General features: G+C 33.8%; 5 protein-coding genes across 5 annotated transcripts in view; 2 read left to right on the top strand and 3 right to left on the bottom strand.

Moving 5' to 3' along the window:
* Positions 1 to 10543, bottom strand: part of LOC112042961 (glutathione S-transferase 1) — a 30562-nt gene extending 20019 nt beyond the window's left edge. Inside the window, exon 1 of the mRNA XM_024078189.2 lies at positions 10346 to 10543. Within this exon, the coding sequence (XP_023933957.1) occupies positions 10346 to 10401 (56 nt within the window). The 5' untranslated portion in view covers positions 10402 to 10543. The remainder of the gene's footprint in view (positions 1 to 10345) is intronic.
* LOC128198006 (uncharacterized) lies at positions 3445 to 6589 on the bottom strand. Its single transcript, XM_052883745.1, has 5 exons — positions 6436 to 6589; positions 5503 to 5799; positions 4971 to 5068; positions 4651 to 4738; positions 3445 to 3783 (listed from the first exon to the last, which is right to left on the bottom strand). Exons 2-5 carry the CDS (start codon positions 5797 to 5799, stop codon positions 3493 to 3495), a joined length of 774 nt encoding a protein of 257 aa, XP_052739705.1. The 5' UTR covers positions 6436 to 6589; the 3' UTR covers positions 3445 to 3492.
* On the top strand, positions 10535 to 17908 carry LOC112042977 (DNA mismatch repair protein Mlh3-like). Its single transcript, XM_052883748.1, has 12 exons — positions 10535 to 11721; positions 12299 to 12646; positions 13426 to 13848; positions 13934 to 14264; positions 14339 to 15124; positions 15204 to 16157; positions 16253 to 16332; positions 16410 to 16580; positions 16669 to 16810; positions 16896 to 17092; positions 17171 to 17290; positions 17624 to 17908. The coding sequence occupies exons 1-12, from the start codon at positions 11632 to 11634 to the stop codon at positions 17906 to 17908; spliced, it is 3927 nt and encodes a 1308-aa protein (XP_052739708.1). The 5' UTR covers positions 10535 to 11631.
* A 79-nt stretch (positions 17909 to 17987) lies between these two features.
* Positions 17988 to 19965, bottom strand: LOC112042980 (chymotrypsin-2-like). The gene is made up of 5 exons (XM_052884013.1): positions 19950 to 19965; positions 19435 to 19582; positions 18503 to 18740; positions 18263 to 18409; positions 17988 to 18179 (listed from the first exon to the last, which is right to left on the bottom strand). The coding sequence occupies exons 1-5, from the start codon at positions 19963 to 19965 to the stop codon at positions 17988 to 17990; spliced, it is 741 nt and encodes a 246-aa protein (XP_052739973.1).
* Positions 19966 to 21503: 1538 nt separating this feature from the next.
* LOC112042959 (pre-mRNA-splicing factor 18) lies at positions 21504 to 25965 on the top strand. The gene is made up of 7 exons (XM_024078186.2): positions 21504 to 21739; positions 22211 to 22343; positions 22647 to 22819; positions 23288 to 23368; positions 23533 to 23667; positions 24359 to 24571; positions 25705 to 25965. Exons 1-7 carry the CDS (start codon positions 21677 to 21679, stop codon positions 25942 to 25944), a joined length of 1038 nt encoding a protein of 345 aa, XP_023933954.1. The 5' UTR covers positions 21504 to 21676; the 3' UTR covers positions 25945 to 25965.
* The last annotated feature ends 220 nt before the right edge of the window (positions 25966 to 26185 follow it).

Raw genomic sequence — 26185 nt, 5'->3', positions numbered from 1 at the left:
CCCACTGCGTCACGCGGCCGTCTCTTTCTTTAATCTTTTGGGGACGTACTAACGTCCAAGATTTGCATATACTTCAAAAAAGTGTGCACGTATCCACGTACATACTGGGTGTAAGGGACATGATACCGAAAACTGCGTGAAGAGGTTAAATTTAGTTTCCACAACGATATTTTAAATAACAATTACGTGGGAAATGAGAAAATTCAGATTTTGAAAATTTTGAGCACGCAATGTACAGCGAACAATGCGATAACAACGCTCCGCAATCTACTGTGTACGTACGAGTAGGTACGTACGCATCGACAGCAAATCGGCTGGCTACACTTACCTATCTAATACCTATTTTTTATACTTTACAAGTTTTTAACTAGGTACAGGTAATTAACTTACTTCAGGTTGTTTCTCGTTTACGAGACGTTCTGTCGTCATAGTAGGTACAATATTCATGAGTACTGAATTGATTTGATCTAAGCATTTCAAGACTTCTCAGTCAACACACACAAACACACACAATACAAACGACACAATTGTATGAGTATTCGTTACAGAAAATCACTACTAACATAACATAGAACATACACAAAGGTTTTTGAATTTTGGTTTGTTTGTCAACAGACCGCCGAACACGAACTAAAGAAAAAATAGCGTAGCGTCTAGCGAAAGGACCTAAAGTTTCAATATTTTGAAAATACCTATTAACCACGCCACGCGGCTTAGGTTAGAGAGAGATAGCAATTATTTTCCTCGGCACCGGCGGCGGTCGGCAATACAACGTCGCGCAGTTTGTTTGTGACTTTGTATAGATAGATACCTATTAGTCGTGACCTGCCTATTTGACCTCTTGGAAAACAGCTGATCGCGCGCATTTTGCAAATTAAATTTACATTGCTAGTTTTTGTTAAAATCTTGATTTGACGATTTTTATTAAAAATCGTATTGAGATAATGTTATCCATACCAGTGTTTGAATAATGCTACTATTCGTAAGATATCTTTTACGCTATAGAATAACGTGAGCATATGTATTGTATAACATTTTTATTAAAAAACTATTTTTTAAAATAAAATGATTATAAAATATTTCATTTTCCCATCTTTAAACTAACAACATATCAATTATTAAAGAATCATTCATTATCATTTATCGATAAGTTAACGCTCGATGTTATTTACCCATCCTTGCTTTTCATAGACAATCTAGCGTTACGAAATGTCAAATTGCCGTAATCGTAGTTAAGCTGTGCAAATTAATCTCGTTGTGATTTTGTTTTTCAGAAAATAAATGTGAATAAATCGTAAATTCGGTGTAGTTTTTGGTGTAATTCGTACTGTACGCGTATAATAAAGGATTTAGACACTTTGTTCTTTAGAAATAACGTATAACGTAAGTGAAATATGTGATTTTAGTGACAAGACGGGTTTGTTTTGGTGATTAGACTTCTAAGAAAATTTTTGGTATAGGTAGATAAGTACCTACTACTTATTGTCTACCATTTTCTTTACTAACCTTGAAAACAATTGTCATTGTGAAAATTGTAGTAGGCAAGTAGGTACCTCCCTAGTTCAAACCGATCGATATTAAATTACTTCCACTTGGTTGTATCTTTTCATGAATACTTTATTCCGTAGACTTGGGTGTAAGCTATTTTTTTCAACGGTAAAAAGGTGCTATCTAGGTTTCAGCTAAATGGTTTTTAGTTACTTTAAAGCTACCATAAGAATGACCTGGTGGATCGTGGACTATCGTGATTTTTTTAAATTACTTATTATTATTAACATCAAGCTACTGGATGATTGGGATTTGGAATTTAGGTAAAAATTATACAAAACACCATGATGTTACAGGCAATAGGGATATTCCTAAAAATGCTAACTATAAAAATTAACAAATTTTAATTTTTTTTATAAGTATTGTAAATATACAATTTGTATTATATGGTATATGTATCGTATTGTATATTATATATGTTGATATTTCTTAGTATTTTGTTACATAAGTATTTAACTATTTTCTTTTTTATGCGTTATTTTCTTTTATATATTACTTCTGTACACCCTAGCCTATATCTTTATAATTTTTATTATTAGTTTCTTCGTTAGGTTGCCTGGAAGAGATCGCTTTTTAGCGATAAGGCCGCCTATTGTGCATTTTTCTTTCTTTCCATTATTTTTCTGTATCGTATGTTTCTGTGTGGTGTACAATAAGGTGTACAATAAAGTATATTTTCATTTCATTTCATTTCATTTCATTTCATATTTTTGTACACGTAACACTTGTAGCCATGAAAGCCGTGATAGCCCAGTGGATATGACCTCTGCCTCCGATTCCGGAGGGCGTGGGTTCGAATCCGGTCAGGGGCATGCACCTCCAACTTTTCAGTTGTGTGCATTTTAAGAAATTAAATATCACGTGTCACAATCGGTGAAGGAAAACATCGTGAGGAAACCTGCATACCAGAGAATTTTTTTAATTCTCTGCGTGTGTGAAGTCTGCCAATCCGCATTGGGCCAGCGTGGTGGACTATTGGCCTAAAACCTCTCATTCTGAGAGGAGACTGGAGCTCAGCATTGAGCCGAATATGGGTTGATAACGACGATGAGTCATCTAGGCTACTTTTTATTCTCAAAGAAACGAATTAAACGAGTGAAACTGCGGGTCACTGCTAGTTCTACAACTGCAACGGAACTGTAAACAGTAATTTGAACGGTTTTAAGATTACAGATATCAAATCACCATTATGGAAGTGCTGAAGCAAAATCAAGTGATGTGAACGGATATTTCCACTCTTCAAGGACCTCTCCATTACAAAGGCCTATATAGATACTAGCTGAGGCCGCGCGGTTTCACCCGCGTGGTACCCGTTCCCGTAGGAATACGGGGATATTATTATAAGAGTTTGTTTGTTTGTTTGATTGAACGCGCTAATCTCAGGAACTACTGGTCCGATTTTGAAAATTCTTTCAGTGTTAGATAGCCCATTTATCGAGAAAGGTTATAGGATATATATTATCCCTATTTTCCTACGGAAACCGGAACCACGCGGGTGAAACCGCGCGGCGTCAGCTAGTTATTTTATATTATTTTATGGATATTTTGACTGCTTTGTTTTTAACATTTTAAAATCAGATTAAATAGTATGTAAGGTAAGTTTAACTATTAAGGCGTGAGACAGCCACTTCACCATACAAGTATTTGCCAAAAAACTTCTTGCCACAAAAAATTATAGGAATAACATTCATTATTTTAATATTTTTTGATTTTTTAAAATTTTTATATGAAATTTGAACAACAAATTATTCACGTAAGTTCAATTTTAGTAAAACATTTCAATGACATTTAAGTAAATCACATTATTGTCAAGCTTGAATATCTGAAAATGATGTTACCGTATACACATAAAAGAGAGATGGTTTAAAGCAAAATTTAAACAAATAAAAGAAAAAGTTTAAAAATATCTACTATTCATTTAATTAAAAAAAAAATATATCGTAATCAAAACAAAGGAGAACGACGTTTTCTTGTACCCGGTTCAGCAATGTTCTGTATCTTTTGGTATCTGTTGATGGCAGTCTTCACAAAGTCTGCGGCTTTGCCTATCCTATCCAATCGTTCTGGTGTGATCAAGGATCTCATCTCCTCGTGAATGGGACCGACGCCGTTGAAAGTGATACTGCACAGATTTGTGTAACTGCAGACTCCTACAGTGAGGAGAGAGCCCAACATAATGACGAAGATACTGCTGAAGATGAAATGGATAATCCTTCCCGCGAGGCTCACTAGGGTCTGGAAATTGACAAAAGTGAGTGTTAAACAAAAATATACTTATAGCAGTGGCGCTTCTTATTTGCATAAATGTACACCTTGAGAATTCATTATAAACCCGTAATAAAGGAGATGGTCCATTTCAGGTCCACTCTTGTATTATTAAAATTTAAAAAATACAAGGATTTTATTAAAGTGAATAAATGTTACTAAATAAAAAGAAATAATTAAAATAAAAACCCAAGTTTTAGATTTATATCAAGATGGCACCCATGCTCCAACTATGACATGACAATTGACAGCAAACGTCAAATCAATTACTGCATTGAAAATGCTATTTTATCACCATAATAACCCATACTATTGTTGTATTTCTTGTGATATAATGAATATTATTTCGAAAGAATTAAAGTAAATTCTTAGATTTGTATAATCAAAAATGGTTAAAAAAAATATCTCCTTTTATTTCCGCTAGGGTTTGACTGATCCTGGGCCCCATACAATTTTGGACCATCTCCTTTTTCATTTTGTACAATTCGTACGTATTGTGGTGCCTAACACAGTTAAAAGCCTAGTGTAGATACAAAGTATTTAGTTTTTATTTATTTAAAAAAAAAAATATTTTCCAAATATTTTACATGCCCAATATTCCCCTTCTTTCCCTTCAGTAAGTCGTAATAACTATAAATATACGACAGAGTGTATACAATAGTCATATAAAATTAATATTGCCTTAATGTGGCTTATTACATCTCAAATTACAATAAATATAGTGACCGGACTCATACTAAGATGTCTAGAGTTCGATTCCCGACCGTTGCGTTGGGCTGTTGCCGTACCCACTACTAGGATTAAAAGCCTTTTACTAAAAAAAAAATATATAAATACCCTTGAATCGGGAACTTGACTCCAAAGTAATCCGGTGGCCGATGTATCCGGCTCCATATAATATTCACTGGGGTTGTACAAGTCATAACTGAAAGACAAATACATTAGGTACATTAGAATTACGAAAATTTCATGGAAAAATAACTAGGTATGCCAAATATGTTGGATTTTAATGCGATTTTCATCAATAGATACGGGAGTTCAAGAGGAAGGTTTATTGTAGGATAACTATTTTTCCACTCCTACGTATTCGCAGGGCATTCGTCTTTGGTATAATAGTTATCCATGTGGAGACTGTAAGTTATGACCGATCAACTTACCCATTTGGTCCAGTAAATCCATTCCCATAGCCGTATTCAGGAGCGTACGGAATATCAGGGTAAGCTACTTCTACTGGGTTGGAGAATCCATAATTATCCTGTAATATAAGATTTTGAATTTCTAAATTATTTTCAATGATACATTTTACCTCGTCAAAGTCAAACCGGTTTAAATTCTATACCAGTACTTGTATACTATGATTAGCTGACGCCAAGCGGTGTCACCTCTTGGTTCATGTTCCCGTAGGAATACAGGGATATATTTAACCTTCCTCAATAAATAGGCTATATAACACTAAAAGAATTTTTCAAATCGGACCAGTAGTTCCTGAGATTAGCGCGTTCAAACAAACAAACTCTTCAGCTTTATAATATTAGTATAAATTGGAGAATGTTTTGCCACACTTTTAGCTTCTATTAAACCATTATTGTGTATCAGGCTTTCAATCTATGACTGGAAAGTCTTCAAAATATTCTTATCAAAATATACTATACTGTAATACGGTAGGAGTTAAGGAATAAGAATACTCACAGCCTTATTAACATCAGAAGATACGGGTTCATCTGCTAGCATATCATGCTTAACAACAGGACCATGGGCTCTCACTGGTTCAATTCTGGCACGGCCCTGGTTCTTACGCTCCTCCGCTCTGTATACTGGGTGATGTTCCAATTCTGGTTTCAATGGTTTCTTGTATACCGCATGTGTTTCTATAGCCTCGGGTACGTCGGGCTTTAAGTCGTCTTGCTTGTCTAAAGTTGCATGTGATGGTATTTCAGCGGCCAATGCCGAAGCGATTACAATGAAGATAGATATGATTTTAATCATCTGGAAGAAAGAAACGGATTAGTAATCACTTAGTAGACATTTAGCAAAGTTTTTCGAATGACTGTGCCACTTTTTTCTTTAATCTTTCCATCGTGGATGGTCATGACTACGTAACCAGCTTTTAAAAAAATATAGTCTAGTCGCGGTTGTTACATTAGAGCTTAGACTTACAGGTATTTCATTCGTTAACAATTTAGCCCTTGACTGCAATTTCGTGAAGATACAGTCTAAGATGTTAGCGAGCTTACTTGGACAACGTACAAGTTTCTTTTTGTCGACGTTTCTATCGTTAAGGTGTCTAGTCACGTCGAATGACTAAATTCGCTAGACCAAAATTGAGCCAATTTCAATAATATAAAAATCCTAAGTTACTGTTCCTCCTGTTGAAAACTATAGCATTGCCAATTGCGCCAGGGAGTTCGTTTAAAAACGGAAGAACCATAGTTATATGACATTCCTACGGTACATTTTATCCAGGAAATGTACTGTTCAGGATAAAAAAAATACATATTAAGTAATTTTTAAAATAAGCAATTCTGCAATATTTACATTGACTGGCTTTTTGAACAAAATTCAAAGTAAAAAAATACCAATTATTGTAAATTAAAAATTAAGTATAATAAAAGTTTTCCTTACCTTGGTTTCTCCTGTTCTTCACTTGGCTATCTTCTTTGCAGGACTGATACACTATCCCAATCCATTGCACTATTTATATGAACAACTTATTGTGTATCCAAATTTCCTTGTACAGTTATCTCCCGGGACATTGTTTCGCAATAATAGACTGCCGTGCCATCCCGGTCGATAAGAAATTCGTCAAAACTTTGGAATGTTCGAGAGGTAATTTTTACGTAAACTTCGACGGATTAGTGGCGAAATACCAGATAATCAAATCAACGAAGTGATAGCTTCGATTTGTATTTAATGTATGGGACATGGCAAGTTATTTTAAAAATCCGTTAGATATAATATCTGTAGGTTTGCTTCTATAAGAAATTAAATATCACATCTCTCAAACGGTGAAGGAAAAACATTGTGAAAAAACTTGCACACCTGAGAATTGTCTTAATTCTCTACGTGTGTGAAGTCTGCCAATCCGCATTGGGCCAGCGTGGTGGACTAAGGCCTAATCCCTCTCATTCCGAGAGAAGACTCATGCTCAATAGTAAGCCGAATATGGGTTGATGATTTTTAATAGTATAATACTAGGTATTCGCTAGGCGCTTGTTATTCATCATTATCAGCCTGTTTAAAAGGTCTACCCCAGTTCCAGGCCTTCCTCCTTAAAGAAGAGGGGATATGGAGCTCAGATCCACCACTCTACTCTTTTGCGGGCTAGCGGACTTAGGGTCTTTAACGACTTCTGGTGGTAAAATAAAGACTAGAACCGACGGCTTAACGTGTTTACCAAGGCATGGGAATGTCTTAACACCAAGTTGGTGTTAATACTAGTGACGGGTTACTGAACATTTCGTAGAAGAAAAACTCATAGTTTCATAGCCCGAGGACTTGAACCTAAGACCGCGACATTGGCTAACCACTGGTCCAACAAGGCATTTAGTGGGCAAGAGATTTGAGACTATCAAGTTTCCGAGCTGCAACTGAAAATGTATTGGAAGTAAATCTCAATATTCCATAGCCCAAGATTGGAAACCCAGGATCTACGGGATCCATGAGGTCCAAGGTTCCATCTGAGCTAGTTAGATTATTGAAGTTAATTTTTTATGCATTGGCTTTAGGCATAGGTAGTTTATGTCGGCAGTTTTTTTAAAGTACGAGTAAGTAGTACTTACTTACTTTTCATTCATTCATTGTTAACCCATATTCGGCTCACTGCTGAGCACCAGGCTCCTCTCAGAACGAGAGGGGTTAGCCCGATAGTTTACCACGCCGGCTGCTCCGGAATCGGAGGCAGAGGTAATATTCACTGGGCTATCACGCCTTACATCTTTACTTCATCATTATCAACCCATATTCAGCTCACTGCTGAGCTCGAGTTTCCTCTCAGAATGAAAAGGGTTAGGCCAGTAGTCCACCACGGTGGTCCAATGCGGATTGGCAGACTTCACACACGCAGATAATTAAGAAAATTATCTGGTATGCAGGTTTCCTCACGATGTTTTTCCTTCACCGTTTAAGACACATGATATTTAATTTCTTTAACTGCACATAACTGAAAAGTTGGAGGTAATGCCTCGGACCGGCTTCGAAACTACGCCCTCCGAAATCAGAGGCAGAGGTCATATCCACTGGGCTATCACGGCTTACTTACTTACATAAAGAATAGAAATTATTGCATTTCCAACGTACATAGGTACCGGTTTATACAAATAACGTAGACGGTAAGTGCCTAACAATAAATCGTTTACATTGTTTCATTTTATTAGTCACCAACATGCGTATTGTCTCCACTTTAGAAAGATACCATCACGATAAAATACTTTCAAAGGCAGCTCAAGTACTTACCTACCTGTTCAGTTGGGCCTTTTGACTTATCGCTAACCAATGCTTTGTACAGCGAGTTACAAAATAATATTGTTTAGATAACGGGAACATGGATTTAAAACAACCTGATGAGTCATAATATTGTAAGCTGTAACTTAATTAGGGTTCCGTAGTCCACAAGGAAGTAGAAACCCTTATAGTTTCGCCATGTCCCGCCTGTCTGTCCGCGGCTTAGCACAAAGACTGGTAGGGACTATTACCACTATTAGTGTTTTTCAGATAGCATGGGTACGGTGACAGTCGCCTGTATGACGTCCATAATACGTACTATTATCGTAAATCGCGGCATACTTTCAAGAGTGAAACGAACTGTCACCCGCACCATCTTACATGAAACGAACTGTAGAAAGCTGTAATTTAGCATGAGTATGTACGTACATTAAATATGTGAACAAATTCGTAAAATAAAATCTTAAAAAATATTTTTTAGAGTACCTACCTCCCCTACATGTAAAGTGGGGATGAATTTTTTTACTCGTTTATCTCATATTGTGGGATATCTTTAGATAGGTCTTTGAAAGATATGAGGGGTCTTATAACACTATTTTTCGATTTAAGGATCCGTTTGTAAAATATTAAGGTTTAAAGAGCTAACTTTTGTTATAGTCAAAGTGTCCCTCCCTCTACCTGCTAAACAGTTGTTTATGGATACGTGAAGGAATTCACAGAATTAGGATATAATGACATTAGAAGGAAAACTACAACAACTAAGTAGCAGTTGCCGTTCAAAGAGTTATAGTCGACCAACTTAGTACCCGGAGCACGAAAATTGCATAAATATTCCGTTGTCAATTAATTAGATAAAGTTGTCAGTAAGATAACTCAGTATGTGATAGAACTAGAAAGCTGAAATTTGGCACGGATATGTATATTAATTAGCTCTATAAAGTGGTAAAAAGAAAATTTGAGATTTTTTTTTGTATCGTCATCGGTATTTTGTGCATTATAGGCTAATTTAATCTACAGAACCCTACACTGCGCGTGGCCCGACACGCACTTGGCCGGTTTTTGAATTTATTTTTATGTAAATTAGAGAATATTAGCTTGTATTATATCAGGAAAAATTAATTTGATTAATAAGCTTAGAACAACTAGATATCCTTACTAATCTATCTATTCTAATATTATAAAGCTGAAGAGTTTGTTTGTTTGGTTACTGGTCCAATTTGAAAAATTCTTTCAGTGTTAGAAAACCTATTTATCGAGGAAGGCTATTATATAGTATCCCCGTATTCCTACGGGAACGGGAACCACGTGGGTGAAACCGCTCGGCGTCAGATAGTAGTTAATATATTTTGAATAAATAATGAAAAATAGCAAATTATTTATTTATTTATTTAAGACTAGCGGACGCCTGCGACTTCGTCTGCGTGAAACCCTACTACTACGCCTACCCTACCCTTACCCTACCCCTATGGTAGGGACCATACGACGGCGACGGAAGCTTAAAAAATGGAGTAACTTCTCCAGTTTTCTCAACATTTTCCTTCACTGTTCTGCTCCTATTGACGGTAGCGTAATGAAAAGTATACTATAACCTGCCCAGGAGTATGAAGAATAATTGTACCAAGTTTCGTTAAAATCCGTCGAGAAGGTACATACAGAAAGACAGGCAGACAGACGGACAAAAATTTTACTGATTGCATTTTTGGCATCAGCATCGACCACTAATCACCCCCTGATAGTTATTTTGGAAATATATTTCATGTATAGAATTGACCTCTTTACAGATTTATTATAAGTATAGATAAATAAGTTATGAAATGACATATGTTTTCTACCTTCATTTTCAATTTGATTGTAGGTAACCAGCACACATCGAGCAGGGCTGTAGTATAGTGCATTTTTAAATCAAACACCGTGCAAGTATTTACGACTATAGTGTTTTTCAGGTAGCATGGGTACGGTGACAGTTCGTTTCAGTATTGAAAGTTTGCCACGATTCACGATATTAGTACGTATTATGAACGTCATAAGGCAACAGTCACCGTACCCATGCTATCTGAAAAACACTACGGACTACGTATTACAGAAGTCTTACCGCTTGACGTATTCCCAAAACATTTTAATCTCCTCTTGTAAACTAACATTCGTCATAGTTCTGATTTTATAAAAAAAAAATTAAGTGTTGCTTAAATTTCTTTTTCGTTACGATTGATTTTAAATCACACGCGTATTCAAAAATAGAACTATAAAATCACTTAAACTGTCTTCTTGACATGCTTTATTCATTTACCCTCATTTATCCATTGTCTATTGCGGGTATTTCAAAATAAACTCGTCAATAATAAAACGTTTCCACGTATACCTAACACACGTAATGTTCATACACAGTTACATACGGTAACTGTTGAATGTCCAGTCAGTATTACCTGTAGCTATTTCCACCTACAGAGTTCAGGGTTGAAACACCAATCGATTTGAATTAAATGAAAGCTTTAAACGAATGTCTATCTTGACTAACTTATACCCGTGGTTTTATTAATTGCTTAAATCCATATTAATATTTTAAATGCGAAAGTAAGCTGTCTGTCTGTCTGTTACGTTTTCTAGGATAAATTGATTTGCGAATTCGGTATTTAAGTGAATCATGGATCAGAACATAATATGCCTGCCGTCCTTTTTGTGACGTCACGGTGTTACTTGATGTCTCTACAGGAATAAATGTCAAACTAATAATAAATTATATTTAATAATTTTGTCAAAAACTCCGTTTGGTTAAATGTTTAGTGTTAACGTGACGTCATGAAATAGTTAAAATATAGAACAATACGGACGACAGTTTTTGGCTCGTATTGTCAAAAAATATATTTTTTTTTTAATGTATTCCCAGATTAAGATAGAGCGCACGGAATACGACGGTGTCGTAGCCGTTCCAAATACAAAATTTAAAAACGAATACATTCTTGATTGCTTAGTTGACACTCGAAATAAAGAAATAAAGAGAATTGGGACACGTCTTTTAATTATTTTAATCCTGTCTGACGTGACTTCTGCTGAAAACAAAAACAAATTCAAATTTCATTAACAAAAATCAACAATTTTTAGCAAAACAACTTTAGGTTCGTATGTAAGTACTATTTAATTATGTAAGTATTAATTAATATCACTGTTAATTTTTTTTCATTATTTTTTCTAAAATTAATTCGTAATTGAACTTTTTTGGTTAAAAAGTTTATATTGACAACTTACTTTTTTGAAACATAGAGAGTCGAATTCTAAAATAAACAATAGAAAGTCATGAATAAATGTCAAAAAACCGCTTTATTATTTAAGATGTATGAAACCAAATATATATCTAGATATTTAATTCATACATAACTTAAAATGGCTATGAAAAAAATTCCAACAGTTGAGCAAAATTTACTGTGTGCTTCTCTTTATATTAATAACTTCAAGAGAGCGATAGAAGAACTGGTAATTCTTTAATCTCTACATAACATTTTTTCATCGACTTAACTATAATTATAGTGCATAATGGGGATGATGACTAGGTTTGAATATATTGATTTTTATGATACATTCGGGTAAATAGGGTCAATGTTAACTAATTTATACATAAAAAGCAAAGATTGTCTGGATATTTGCAAAATAAATGAGATTATAAAATTTTAAAAACTATTAAAAATATTTTATCGTAATTAGATGAAAATTCATACAGTTTTAGCTTCCTTACATTAAATGTGACATTTTTTAATATATGAACTATAAGCATAAACGCACAAATAACAAAGATATTAGTAATTTTGTTTGAACGCGCATACAAATCTAACGATCATTACATTGCCTATGACGTCATTATTTCGAGCCATTTTGTATGGGGCGTAATTCAGGGATCCGCGGCAGCGCCGCAAATCTGACTCTTTAAATCCCTGTAGCCCCGAAAGTAATGATCGCAGATACCCTGTTCCTTTTACAAAATTGCTTTACTATTAGTATACTCTTAATTTATATACAGTTTAAAAAACTGTCATCATCCCTATTAAATTTTTAGGTTTATAATTCACTTGATGCTGGAGCTTCTTCGATTGCAATCAGAATATTTATTCAAGAAAATTTCATTCAAGTTTTGGATAACGGCAGTGGTATTACCAAAGACAATTTCAGTCTTCTTGGGCATAAGTATGCAACTAGTAAATATGTTGATACTAGTACCTCAAAATCTATCCCTGACAAATATGGTTATAAGGGCCTCTGTTTGGCAAACATTATTGGTGTCTCAGAAACTGTTGAAATATCTTCACGGTGTGAAAACACAGATGATACATGGATGAAAACCTTCTATAATGGCAGAGAGAATTTTTTTTCTAAAACTATCTTAAGGCCATCCAAAGGGACTACGGTAAGTGAAATCTATGGTAAAGAGTAACTGTTTTTTGGTCATTTGTAATTGATGAATTATATAGATGGTCTACATGATGTCTGTACCTATATGAAACCACCTGTTTCTTTAAGGAAATCTTGGGGATCCTGTAATGGTCAACCTACAGTAATTCATTTCATGTAGGATGGTGCGGGCGTCAGTTCATTACACTTTTGAAAGTTTGCCGTGATTCACGATACTATTATGTATTATGAACGTCATGGCATGACAAACACTATATGGCATAGGTGTTATGCCATATTATATTAGGTTAGGTTATAGTATTAGTTTGTTTAACATGGGAAACTATACCCGCCTTCTAAGCAATGCTGCTTAAACAAGCATGACAGTGATACTTTCCCGGGCAGACTGAACATAGCACTCTACAATTACTTATTGATTATTACCTTTAAGTAGTATAAGAAGTAGTTAGTAGTATAAGAAGTAAATATATTGTGTTTTTAACTTGCAACTGCAATGTGCTGTTTAGTCATATTGCATAGAACCATAGGATTAAAAATTACACACATAATGTTATATATCTAGGGGGGACACGTGTCATGGTCAGCCCCTTTATCAGAGCCATTACAGTTTATTGTTTTATATTTTTTGTAAAGGCAGTGCTCGCTCGCTCGCTCTCTAGTATAAAATATCTTTCATAACTATATTTCGATGCTTTAATTTCACCTCAATAAAACCACTAACAAGTATAATTTAAAGTATGTAATTAGAAGTTGTATTTCTTTTTGAATTTTTAGGTAGAAATAAAAGGATTTCTTTACAACTTAAATATCCAAAGAAAATCAATAGATCAACATAATGAATTGATAAACATTAAATCAGCACTAAAACAATTATCACTTGTGCATTGGAATGTATCTATTAGCTTACGAGATGATTCTAAGAATGATATTATTTTCCGCATTCATAAAAATAGAACCATATATGATACATTGCGATCTGTATTTCAAATAAATGAAAATGATTTCGAAGAACTTCAAGTAGAAAAGAATGAATATAAAGTTAAAGCTTATATTGGTAAACAATTTCTGGAGTCAAATAATAGCTACCAATACATTTATGTAAATGGAAAGTTTATTCATAAATCAATTTTGCATAAGAAATTAAATGAAAGTTTGTCTAAATCTCTGAATATAAGACATAGTAAAGTTAAAAAAAAAGTAAGAATTTATTATTAAGCATTTTCATTAAGATTTAAATCAGATTATTATGTAATTACTTATATATTTTTTTTATATTTTCTAGCACATCTATGAAAATAATACTAACCATTTTAGTCAGAATGTTCCATTTTATTTTTTATTTATAACGTGCCCAAATTATGATTTTCAAATGATTTATGATACTGAAAAACCTATAGTAGAATTTAAAAAGTGGGAAAAAGTTAACAAACTATTGGATAAGCTTGTCCAATTTTATAGTGGAAATTTAGTAATTAAGAGAAAAGAAATCAATAACAAGAGTTTAGAAGAAAATACTTTAATGAAAAAGAAACAAATTAAAGAAATTATGGAAAAAATATTAAATAATAAAAACAAATATACAAAAATTTCGCATGTCCAAAATGGTGTAAAAGGTAAAAAAAAATCTTTGAAAACATTTTTATTTATTGTAGTGCATGCTTATAGAGACAAATAATTGTTTTTATAGGAAAAACTCTGAAAAGAAATAGAAAGAAAAAAAGAAGTGTTTTAGCGCAAAAAATTACCGAAACAAATAACCCATGTCTATCAAGAGAAATTTCTAAATCAAATTATGTACAAGAAACAAGAGATCAGTTAAAGCAACCGAAGCTAACTGAAAAGAAGAAAGCAAAAATTTCTGCTTTAAAGAAAACAAAACAACATCTGAAAACTTCAAAGAACGTCAATTATTCAGATGCTTTAAATGATCCATGTCAGTCAAAAGAAATTCGCGAATCAAGTAATGTAAAACAACCAAATGTTCAGCTAAAGCGAGAACCAATTAAATTGAAGAAAACCAATAGTTCTAAATTAATTATGGCTGCAAATTTGCCAAAGAAAGTGCTGAATTCCCAAGATACTAAAAAAAAGAAAAATAAAAATCTGAAAGATTTTAAAGACTTGAATTTTTTAGATTTCATTAAGAGGTTTGAGTCACCAACAGCAAGTGTTAAGAACCGAATTAATCTTCTTAACCGACAAGTCCAAACATTTCTAGAAAATAACGTTTGGGGAAAAAATACATTGAATAGTTTTATGAATAATGATCAGCATGAAGGCACTACAAATAGCATTGATAGGTCATCGCCGTATAATACAACAAATAAGGTGTTAAAGGATAAAAATCATACTAAGATCAATACCTTAAACTATGAAATAGTTAAAAATTCATATGATCTTCTCAAGCCTGTCACTACCAGTCAATATAACATAAGGAAGAAAACTACTCTGACTACTTATTGTAAACAGTCCTGTATGAAATAAGTATTGGTTCATTTTGTTAGCAATAAACTAATTAATAATAATATAATAATTATGAAATATTTTTTTAGGTGACAAAAAAAATTATTACACTTACAATGAAACATTTATTCCTATGGAAACATATGATAGTCATAGCCATAATTTAAAAAAATCTGTGCACGAAACGGGTTGCTTTATTAGTGAGACGACACGAAGTAGTAATTTCTTTTTAAATGAAGAAGAATTAATTTCAAATATACACATAAATAGTAGTATGTTAAACAAATTTAATAAGAGAGACCAAGATTTTACTATTGAAATGAGTGAAATTCGTGAAAGAAGTGAATGTATAAGTTTTGGTAATAAGCAGTATAGCTCCCAACCAGATGATAATTATATAAAATCAATTCACTTTAATAATACGTATACTCTTGAAAACTGTGTAACATTATCGCATAAGAACGATACCTACGTAGTAAATAAGACATTTTCATTATTAAACCTCGATGCAACTCAGCCTCACGATTTTGAAGAGATATCACCAACTAACAAAAATATAATAGTAGATGGTGTGATCACTAACTGTGAAAGAAAAAAACACAACTTTGTTGTACAAGAATCCCACAGTGACAATTCGAAAATGTCTAATAATTTAGATCCTTTAAATTGTGTCGAAGCTGTGCTACACAGCTCCAATTATGATTTAGAAGATCTTGAAAAAGAGTTTAATAATAGTTTTGCTCAAAAACAAAACAGTAATATTGATGGCACTTTAGATTTAAACAATGATACGAGCAATATTCAACGATCAGATTACTGTTTAGAAAGGAATCAAGATTTAACTATCATTCAGTCACACACTCATAATAAAAGCATAAAAAATTGTGAAAATATACATGCACGTGCTGTTCATACGAATATACAAAGTATTGGAATACATGGAGATTTAAGCCAAAAACAATTGGCAATATGTAACAACGAAAATAAGTGTAATAAAACTGACGATTTCGAGTTAAAAGGCCGCCGTAATTTTATACCAAAAGGTAAAAATACTTTCTATTAACACATATTCATACTATGTATCGTGCTATCAATAAAAATACATATTTATCTAAGTTAAAATATAAAATCATTTTAGGTATGTCTCCGATAGTTTACAATCAATATGGACATCAAAAAGCAAGTGTGTTTACCGATGACGAAGTATACTATAAAGATGTAAGATAATTCGACATATTTTTTTTTCATTTCTAATTAATTATTATCGATCACGTATAACCCAGTTTTTTTTTCAGATGATTTATAAAAACTTTGCAAATGATGTTATTTTAAATACAGAAATTTTCGAACCAGAAATTCGAAATATTAAAAAGCATTTTTTAAAATGTGAAGAAAAGCTCAATAGTGAAATACAAGAGCAATATGCCGATCTAACATTCGATTCCTGGTCGTTAACGCAAGCTAAAGTTGTAGATTATTATTTGTTTTTAAAATCATTCAATAATTATTATTTTTAGCCACAATAAAGACGTCTTAAGCAAGTTAATGTTTCAGATTTTGGGACAAATAGATAGTAAATTTATTGTCAGTATTTTAAATGGTAGGTCAGCTAAAACTGGCAAATCTTCCGAATTCCTTGTACTATTTGATCAGCATGCTGTCGATGAAAGAATAAGACTTGAGAAGAATTTATTAGGTACAAGTCATTGAATTTCAGCTCACATTACTGTATTTTGATTCGATTGATAACATATCGAACTTATAACCTTATTTTTGTATAGATTACATACAAGGCAGTGCTTGGAATAGTGTTCCTATCGATCCCCTGTCTATAGTGCTAAGTAAAGATGATTATGTCAATTTGGTCAACCACAGCGATAAATTTACCAGATTTGGATTACAGTGGACATTTTCGCCTGACTATAAAATATTGCTAAATGCTATTCCAAAGGCAATACTGGGAAAAAATCCCAGACAGGTATACCTATTTTAAAAGTTTAACTTACTCGTAACAACATTATAAGTTTAATTTTTATTATAAAGTCTCATGTTGCAGGTTGAAATAGTTATGAGGACTGTAAAGAAGTTGATTTTAGAACAAATTAAAGCAATGAAATCTCTGAGAGGTAATGTCTCGTTATATCCGAAATCAATTATGGACCTTGTTTTTAGTGAGGTAAGTTCAAATTTACTTTAAAGTTGATTAATTGACAAGGTATTCCTTTTTGTCCTCTATTACTTTATGTCTATATTACAAACACAATTGTGAGTTTTTTTTTAACATTTTGAACTCTGAAGTATTTAATCAGTTATTATCATATCACGGCATTTTCCAAGATAGAAAAGCAATTGCAGATTTCGAATATTAGAAAATAGCTTAGTTCGTTGTCGGGAATTTATTGGTCGACAACAATGGTAACGGAGCCGCGGCCAAAAGCTAGTTCAATAACATAATTTTGATTTCATTTTAATAATATTATTGGTTCCTTAATCTTGATTTTGTTATCAGGCGTGCCGATATGCACTTAAATTTGGTGATAAACTATCGAAAACCGAATGTGTGAATTTAATAAATTCACTTTCATGTTGTAAAACTCCTTTCCAATGCGCTCATGGACGACCTGTTATAGCAGTTTTAATGGAGATAGAGAATAATAGTCGAGGCTATAAGGTACTTGATTATCGTACAAAAAACAAATATGTTCAATTTAATATATATCAAACACAAATTCTTAATTGCAGGTTAACTTATCAAAAGTCAAGAATTTTAAAACAAGAGATGGCAAATAATTAATAAATGACCGACTCTTTGAATAAATTAAGCACACTTCTTAAAATATAGCATATCGTAGAATATTATTCATTGTTTAATTTCAAGTCATTGTCAAATTATATAAACAAATATCCTTCCCTACTATGTGTTGTGGATAAATAATATTATTTATCCACGACACATGTGACGATATTCTCGTGTGGACATCTGGAAAACCAACTGCACATGGAATTCCCCAAGAGACTATTCCAACCAGTTTATAGTTTCTGGTCAAGGGTCCACCTGAGTCTCCCTAAAAAGTCAAAATATCAATTTCATTTAAATCTTACAATTTATCACAATCTTCTTAAAACATTTACTTTATGTCGTACTTACATGGCATCCACCTTGGCCAATCCTAGTAAATGTACATAGCATGCTATCGAAGACTTCTCTCGTGTGACGCATTGCATATTTACAAGTTTCTTGGTTCAAAACCGTTAGATTTATAGCATACATTCTTCTGCTAGATTCTCCATTAGGCTGTGTAAGATATTAAAAGTAAGTATATTTCAGCTTGTAATGTAATAAATTCAAAATATTCGGTTAATTTTTAGTACTTTTGCCCTTTGTTACCTCTTTTGCTCCAAAACCAGATAAAATTACAGTATCATGTTCATTCAATTCTTTATATTCAAGTCGTATAACTTTATCCAAATCGAACAACCCTTTAATTCTTAAAATGGCAATATCATTTAATTTGAGACTGATATTGTATTTTTCATGTATATGAATTAATTCGACATTGTAATCCAATCCTCCATAATCTAAATCAGTCGTGCCAACCACAACTTTTATATGTTCTTTTTCAGCTCTGAAAATTAGACACAAAACATAAATAACGGTGTATTTTCTCTACATTAAGACATTTTACTTTTCTCAAAACTAAAGGCTCCATCCATTATGATTTTACCATCTCAAGCAGCAAAGAAGAAACGCATTTTGTTAAGCAAAATATTAAGTTGTTATAGGGGAAGACTTACCAAAGATCGCTATGCTAAGTAGCGTTCTTTGGTAACCTTTTTTTTAACATTTTGTTATGTTAACATTTTTTCTATTTTGCTGACGCTCCTTAAATTTCCTTAACAGTTACATTTTCTTGACAGTGATTTTACATTACATTATTTGGTGGTAGAGGAATCACCTGGAGCAGGTCCCAGGACTTGTGACCTTGGAAGTAGGTTTAAACGATCCCTTTAGAATGCCACTCACCTTCCCTGACCTACAATGTTCTTTATGCCCACACTAAACAATTTATGATAAACAATAGTTATAACACAAAACATTATTGCACAAAATCACTAACGCAACTGGCAGCGTAACGGTATCTACGCTGCTTAACACATACCTCCTCTCTACAATAACATAAATAACGAATGTTAATACAAACTATAATCGAATAACTTGTAACATTTAGGCATGATAGCGCTGGCTTAAAGGTAGATATACAATGTAAAAAATGTTTTCGGCTTGATATTTACATCCTAGAAATAAAACGTGTTCCTTACCCAATAACACAGTGCGCCGCAGTAACTAAATGCCTTCGAGATATCACAGCACCTCCACAAACGTGGTATCCTGTCAAAGTTTGGAGCGAAGCATGATATCTTGCAAATCCAGGAGGAACTTTTGAGCCGCCTATTATTCTTAGCGAACCTTTAAATAAGAACAACTTATCACCTCGAATTTTATTGTAACTACCTACATTGACCGTTACTTGATTTGTGGAGAAATGGAATACCTTCAATTTCTATTAATATACTACAAAGATATATTAAAATTACACTCATGTACATTTTCGCTAGACTTTTTTTGCTCATACGAGTAAGTGTTGGACTGATTGTTGTGATTATAAAACAATTGAAATCCATATCTTGTTAATTTTAATATATCTTTTGAAATCTAAGAGCTATCAATATAATTATATAGGTGCAATAATTTTGATATCATTAAGATTATTTTTATATTATTAGGTAGGTAACAATATTCTTCTCGGACCATACATCCGGACACCGAGGGATACCGCTATAAATCCACATGATTTACCTACGAGCGTAAGTAGTAGCCTAATCCCCACTGACCACCCGGACGTACACGTCACACAGTTCGCGGATGACACCGCACTGTACACAACGGCCGTAGACGTTCCATTATAGTCCGCCTCCAGAAGGCAGCAAATGGTTCCGCCTCTGGCGTATAGTAGTCAACCCAGAGAAAAGCGCAGCCGTGCTTTTAACTGGCAAACCGGTCTACCGAAACAAACCCGGTCTCAAAGAAGTCTCCTTTTACGGAGCTCCCATCCCCTGGCAATGTACCTACTGCCAAGTACCTAGGCGTAACCTTTGAGAACTGCATGAGCTTCTACATGCACATCAATAAAGCGAGGAAAAAGGTTGCATACGTAATGGACCGCCTTTACGCGATGATTAACAAAAAAAGCATAGTGTCACCTCAAAGCTGACGCTTTATAAAACCACGACCCGTCCGATCTTAACCTACGCTAGTGTAGTCTTTGCCCACCGTCCCAAAACGACCCTTAAGCCGCTTCAAACATTGCAAAACCGGTTTCTGCGAAAAAATCACGGGCACACCGTAGTTTGTACGCAGTATCGACCTCCATAGAGACAGATTTACCTTCAATAGCTAGTTACATGAAACAGCTCTCTCGAAACTATTTCGACAGAGCTGTCATTCATCCCAACCAACTAGTGGTTGAGGCCTGCAACTACACTCCCAACCTTAACGCTAACTTCAAGCAGAGGCGTCCCAAAACGTTCTTTACGATCCAGACGATGACATATTTCCGGGCAACACAATCCAAAGCTACACAGAGTCTTCGCCGGCGAAGACTCTGTGTAGCTTTGGATTGTGCATACCCTATGCGTGCAATCTATTTTACATCTCATTCTTGTAGTTGTATCCCGATTACGAATATACCTAGTTTTCGGGCTGGGTGGGGTTTCCTTTGACTATTGATGACTGGTCGAACTGGTCGAAGTTTATAATCCTTGTTTACTGTTTGAGAATTAATTGATATATTTTTCTAATATTGTAGGTACTAAGTTAAGAGTCCAACTGTTGTTAATTAGTTAATAATAAGTAGAATATACTAATAAATATGGCATGATGGGGCATCGCTATATCAAACAACGAAAATGCGCGTTTTTCTGTTGTGTGCCTAGTGGGAGTTTTCAATATTTTCATACTGTTACTATCACGTTGACGTAAACGTACATATGGAATTGAAACAGTTGTGCAGTAGTGCCACTAGATGACGCTGTTTCAATTCCTTAGAAATTCGCGTTTACGTTACGTGACAGTAACAGTATCAAACTGCCTATAGGCCCTCTGAGCACGAAATGTAGTCTGTAACTCATGTTAGGTAGTGACAAACTTTGACACCTATCTATTATGTATCTACACAAACATTACTCTCCTTCTGACGTAGTCGAGTAAAAAAACTTGAAATCTCTCAGCCAATAAAGACAGTTTTGCAAAAAAAAACGTTCAACTTCAATGTCAGTGTCAACCGTCAATGTCACATGTCAATTGTCAACGTAGACATTTGCATTGACAAATTTGTTTTTGTTCCATACATAAATACGAAACGCAAACGAGCAAATTGTGATTGTGTGTAAAATGGAAGATATTTTCTAATAAGTATTTTGTTATACTGTGTTCATAATATGTAACTTGTGTTTATTCATTATAAAAAATTTGTTTTGTATTAGTGTAACTAACGATACAAAGATGGATATTTTGAAAGCAGAAATTGCTAGAAAACGAAAACTTATTGAAGAAAAAAACATCTTGGTATGTTTACACAATATTTATTTACTCAATTTAGGCTGTATTGAAGAAAATTATTACTTACTAGCAAACGCCACGTGGTTCCCGTTCCCGTAGGAATACGGAGATAATATATAGCCATTAACCTTCCACGATAAATGGGCTATCTAACACTGAAAGAATTTTTCAAATCGGACCAGTAGTTCCTGAGATTAGCGAGTTCAACCAAACAAACTAACTCTTCAGCTTTATAATATTAGTATAGATTGATCTTGACTTGCAGACACGGCGGTTTCACTCACGTAGTTCCCATTCCCGTGGGAAAATGGGGATAAAATATTTATAGTCCATGTTCGTCAAGATAATATAAGATTCTAATGGTAAAAGAAATTGGTGAAGAATCAACTCTGTCCAGGTCCAGAGCTTATTCAATTCAAACAAATAAACCTCTTTAAAATATTACTAAACATAAACATAAATTTAATTTTTTTACAGAATTCTTCAAAAAAGTATTTCAAAAGAGGTGAATTGCTAGCTAAAGAAAAAGAAGAATATTATAGTAAACATGGACCGCACACTGAAGATGACAAATTGACTACAGATAAAGCAACAGAAGAAGCAGAAAAAGGTTGGATATAAATTTTTTGGCACATACTTATTTTATAAATGTACTTGAAATTGTTATTAACCCGTCGACCACAGGAATTTGAATAAAAAATATGTTACAAATAATAGCAGCGGCTTTGTATCGTGACGTAATACACACCTTTAACAAAAACAATCATTATTATATTTTCAAGTGATAAATAGCTTAAATCCTGGTCCAACTTATTTAATTTAGTCTAAAGTACAGTATTGAGTATAGTAAATAGTAGATCTTTAAGAAAATCATTCTTCACATTTATAATAAAAATGTATGATACTATTGCAGCTAAAAAGCAAGAAACAGAAAATGAACATGCAGAAAGCATATCCTTACCAAGAGCTGAAGTCATCAGAAGGTTGAGAGAACGCGCTCATCCCATCATATTGTTTGGTGAAAGTGAATTACAGTCTTTCAAAAGGCTGAGACGAATAGAAATACAGGAACCTGAAGCCAATAGAGTAAGATTCTTCTTTTTTTATCAAAAGTCTCTGAATTAATTTAGTTATAGACTCACAGTCACTTATAACTTAGTTTCAGTGAACCATTTATATACATACATAATTTTACATTCCTTTTGTATGGAATTACGTCACATATGTGTGGCAAATTCTACATGATGCATATTTGCAGGGCCTGATCTAAGAGGGCAAGCGGTACATTTGCCAGAGCTGCAAAAATTAAGTGCATCAAAATTTACTTATTCTCCAGCAAAATTTGTCTTTGCCGAGAGCACCAGAATTGCTGGATCATCCCCTGCATATTTGTATGTGCTAGATGAAAATCATCATTTGTCTATTTAAGCTGCTCATTGCAGGTCCAGGCCTCCCTCTATAATATAGCAAAGGGGATATGGAGCATAAACCCACAATACTGCACATTTAGTACTCAATTAAAAAATTAAATTTATTGTAATTTTGTGATTTCAGGGTTTAAGGAATGATTTTCAAGAGGCTATGGACAAAGTGGATCAGGCATACCTAAACGAAATATTAGCCTTGGGAACCCAGGTAAACTAAATTTATTTATGTCATAGAATAGCAGCCATCATCAAGTCAGCAATTATCTGGCAAATGAAATGAATGATTATTCTTTAAATTGAAGCAATAACAGATAGCTATTTTCAACCATTTAAAAATACTCAAAGAGTTAAATTTGTTTTATAATGTTTCAGAATGAAAGGGAAAAATCACAAAACGAAGATGATTTAGATGATGCAGTTACATATGAGTTCATACAAGAAATGGCCAAGACAATGGGTCAAGGTGACAGAAATCATGATATGAATGTTATAATGATATTGTTACAGGTATGTATTTACATATAATCTGTATTGCTTACTATAGAAACTATACTACAGCCTCTCCTGACAAGTACTGTTTAGCAACAAACAAATTAAAAATGAAGGTATAAATCACTAGTCATTTCACATGTAATAATAATTATCTTTTTCTTAAATTAATGAAAGTTGAATGAAAATAAAATTGATTAATAGGATTAGAACAACTTAGATATGGTGAGTATATATTATTTATATTAACATTTTATAAACAAACCATACATAATTTAAAATAAATAAGATATGAAATGACATGCGTTTTCTACCTTCATTTCTAATTTCTTTGTTATAGTAAGTAGATTACTGCAACTTCGTAACGACAACTGCAAGAGAATCAGTGTATTAAACTGTCATTGATTGAACTTTATGATCATTTTTTTCACTAGAATGGGTATAGTTATTTTTCTCTAAAAGACAGATATACTCTCAGTACATGTCATTATACATCCCAACATTCATATAAAAAAACCGTTTTTTGTAAATATCGAATTTTCTGGGATAAACTGTTAACCCACAATATCGTTAATCCAGATTTTCTAAACCAACATGCAAGCTTGCATATATTCAGTAATTGATTTTTATTTATATAAATTTGCTTAGGACAAGTAATATTTTTTTCTTAATGAAAAAATATAATTGCTTTTCATAAATTTCCTTCCAGTACCTGCTCAAATTGTGGGGTCAGCAGCTTAATTCTGGTACAGCAGCAGAGAAGACGGCTATCAAGCACAAGATGACAAGAGCGACATACACTCAAACACAAGTTTACTTAAAGCCTTTGATGAGGAAATTAAAAAAAAAGACCCTACCTGAGGACATCTGTGACAGTCTTATGGAAATCACTAAACATTTATTGGAAAGAAATTATATCATGGTAATTTTTTTTTCTATAAATGTATTTATTTATTATTCAAAGCTCTTCTTAGGCTTCTGCCCTATTAGTGTGTTGTCTTACGTTGCGGCGTCGCGGCGTCGACACTGCATCGTTATACATAATAGTTTATGTTCCATATACATATTTTAAATGATATGCCACATTAAAGCGTTGCATTGTCGTATACAATCGTTTAACGGATTAATGCGCTGCGCTGTCGGAGAGCTCACGGACATTGTTCCATTAAAAAAAATTGTATTGTATTTTTTTTTCTTTACAAGCTCTTGACTATAATCTCTCTTAAGTGATGATGCAATCTAAGACGGAACTTGTTAGGAAGAGGATGAATCCACACCCATTTCGGTTTCTACACGACATAGTACCGGAACGATAAATCGCTTGGCAGTACGTCTTTGCCGGTATGGTGGTAACTACCGACTGCCGAAGTGTCCCACCAGCCAGAAGTGGACCAATTAAGGAAACCTTTATCGGCCCAGCCGGACATCAAGGAAACCTTTATCGGCCCAGCCGGACATCAAACCCAGGGTGCATACCACTGCGCCACGGAGGCCGTTAAAATGTATTGTTGAGACTGATTGACTAAGTGAGTTGTTCACCTGTGCTGCAGCTGTGTATACATTGTAACTTCCAATGTACTAATGAGACATCACCCTGTCATCCAGGTGTGAATGTTAACGTCGGTCACAGGGGGCTTAAGAACTGTATCGCTATGCTGTAACAAAGTTTTTGTAATTCGACAGTCTGATTTTCAAAATTGCCTTTAATACTGGCTACATAACGGCAGTTTTAACTATAGGTACGGTCAAACGGTTCAGTTAAAATGTAACTGTGTAGGCAAAACTTGAAACTGTATCGTTTTAACTACATTTTTTACAATGAAATTCAATCTTCAATCAAAATTATTGAAGTTTAAAAAAAACTGAAGATCTGCAGCCTCAATCGCCTTAGTATCCTTCTTTGGAATTAATTCAAAACCTACGGTTTGGAGTTATAAAAAAACATTGTTACAAAATAGCGCTACTAATCTGACTCAGCTTACAAATCGCATCTATTACAATAACGTTTAAGTCAAGTGGGATTGAGTCTCAAAGGTGACATTTTTTTTTCAACAGGCAAGCGACGCTTATCTACAGATGGCGATAGGCAATGCTCCATGGCCTATTGGTGTAACTATGGTGGGTATCCACGCTCGTACGGGACGCGAGAAGATTTTTTCCAAAAACGTCGCCCACGTCATGAACGACGAGACCCAGAGGAAATACATCCAAGCTCTGAAGAGATTAATGACGAAATGTCAAGAGTATTTCCCCACAGACCCATCCCGATGTGTTGAGTATAGTACAACTAGATGAATAAAAATTCTTGAAACTCTATTAGTTTTGTTTTTAATCCTGAATCCCTGTGAACCCTTTAATATAAAAAGTCAAGAAGTAAAATAATTATGATTTATGCTTTTCAGTGCCTCCTTAGTTCTTTGTTCACTGCCCACATCCGTAAGGCTTAGTTAGGGCTACTTTAGTATTTTAGTCGAGTACGAACAATTTTTGGAACCATTCGCCCAAAAATTGTTGGTACTCGACTAAAATACTGTAT

This window comes from Bicyclus anynana, chromosome 10, assembly GCF_947172395.1.
Source record: "Bicyclus anynana chromosome 10, ilBicAnyn1.1, whole genome shotgun sequence".
NCBI classification, from domain to species: domain Eukaryota; kingdom Metazoa; phylum Arthropoda; class Insecta; order Lepidoptera; family Nymphalidae; genus Bicyclus; species Bicyclus anynana.
Note: the sequence above shows the minus strand (reverse complement) of the source record. Positions and strands in the feature narration are given on the sequence as shown.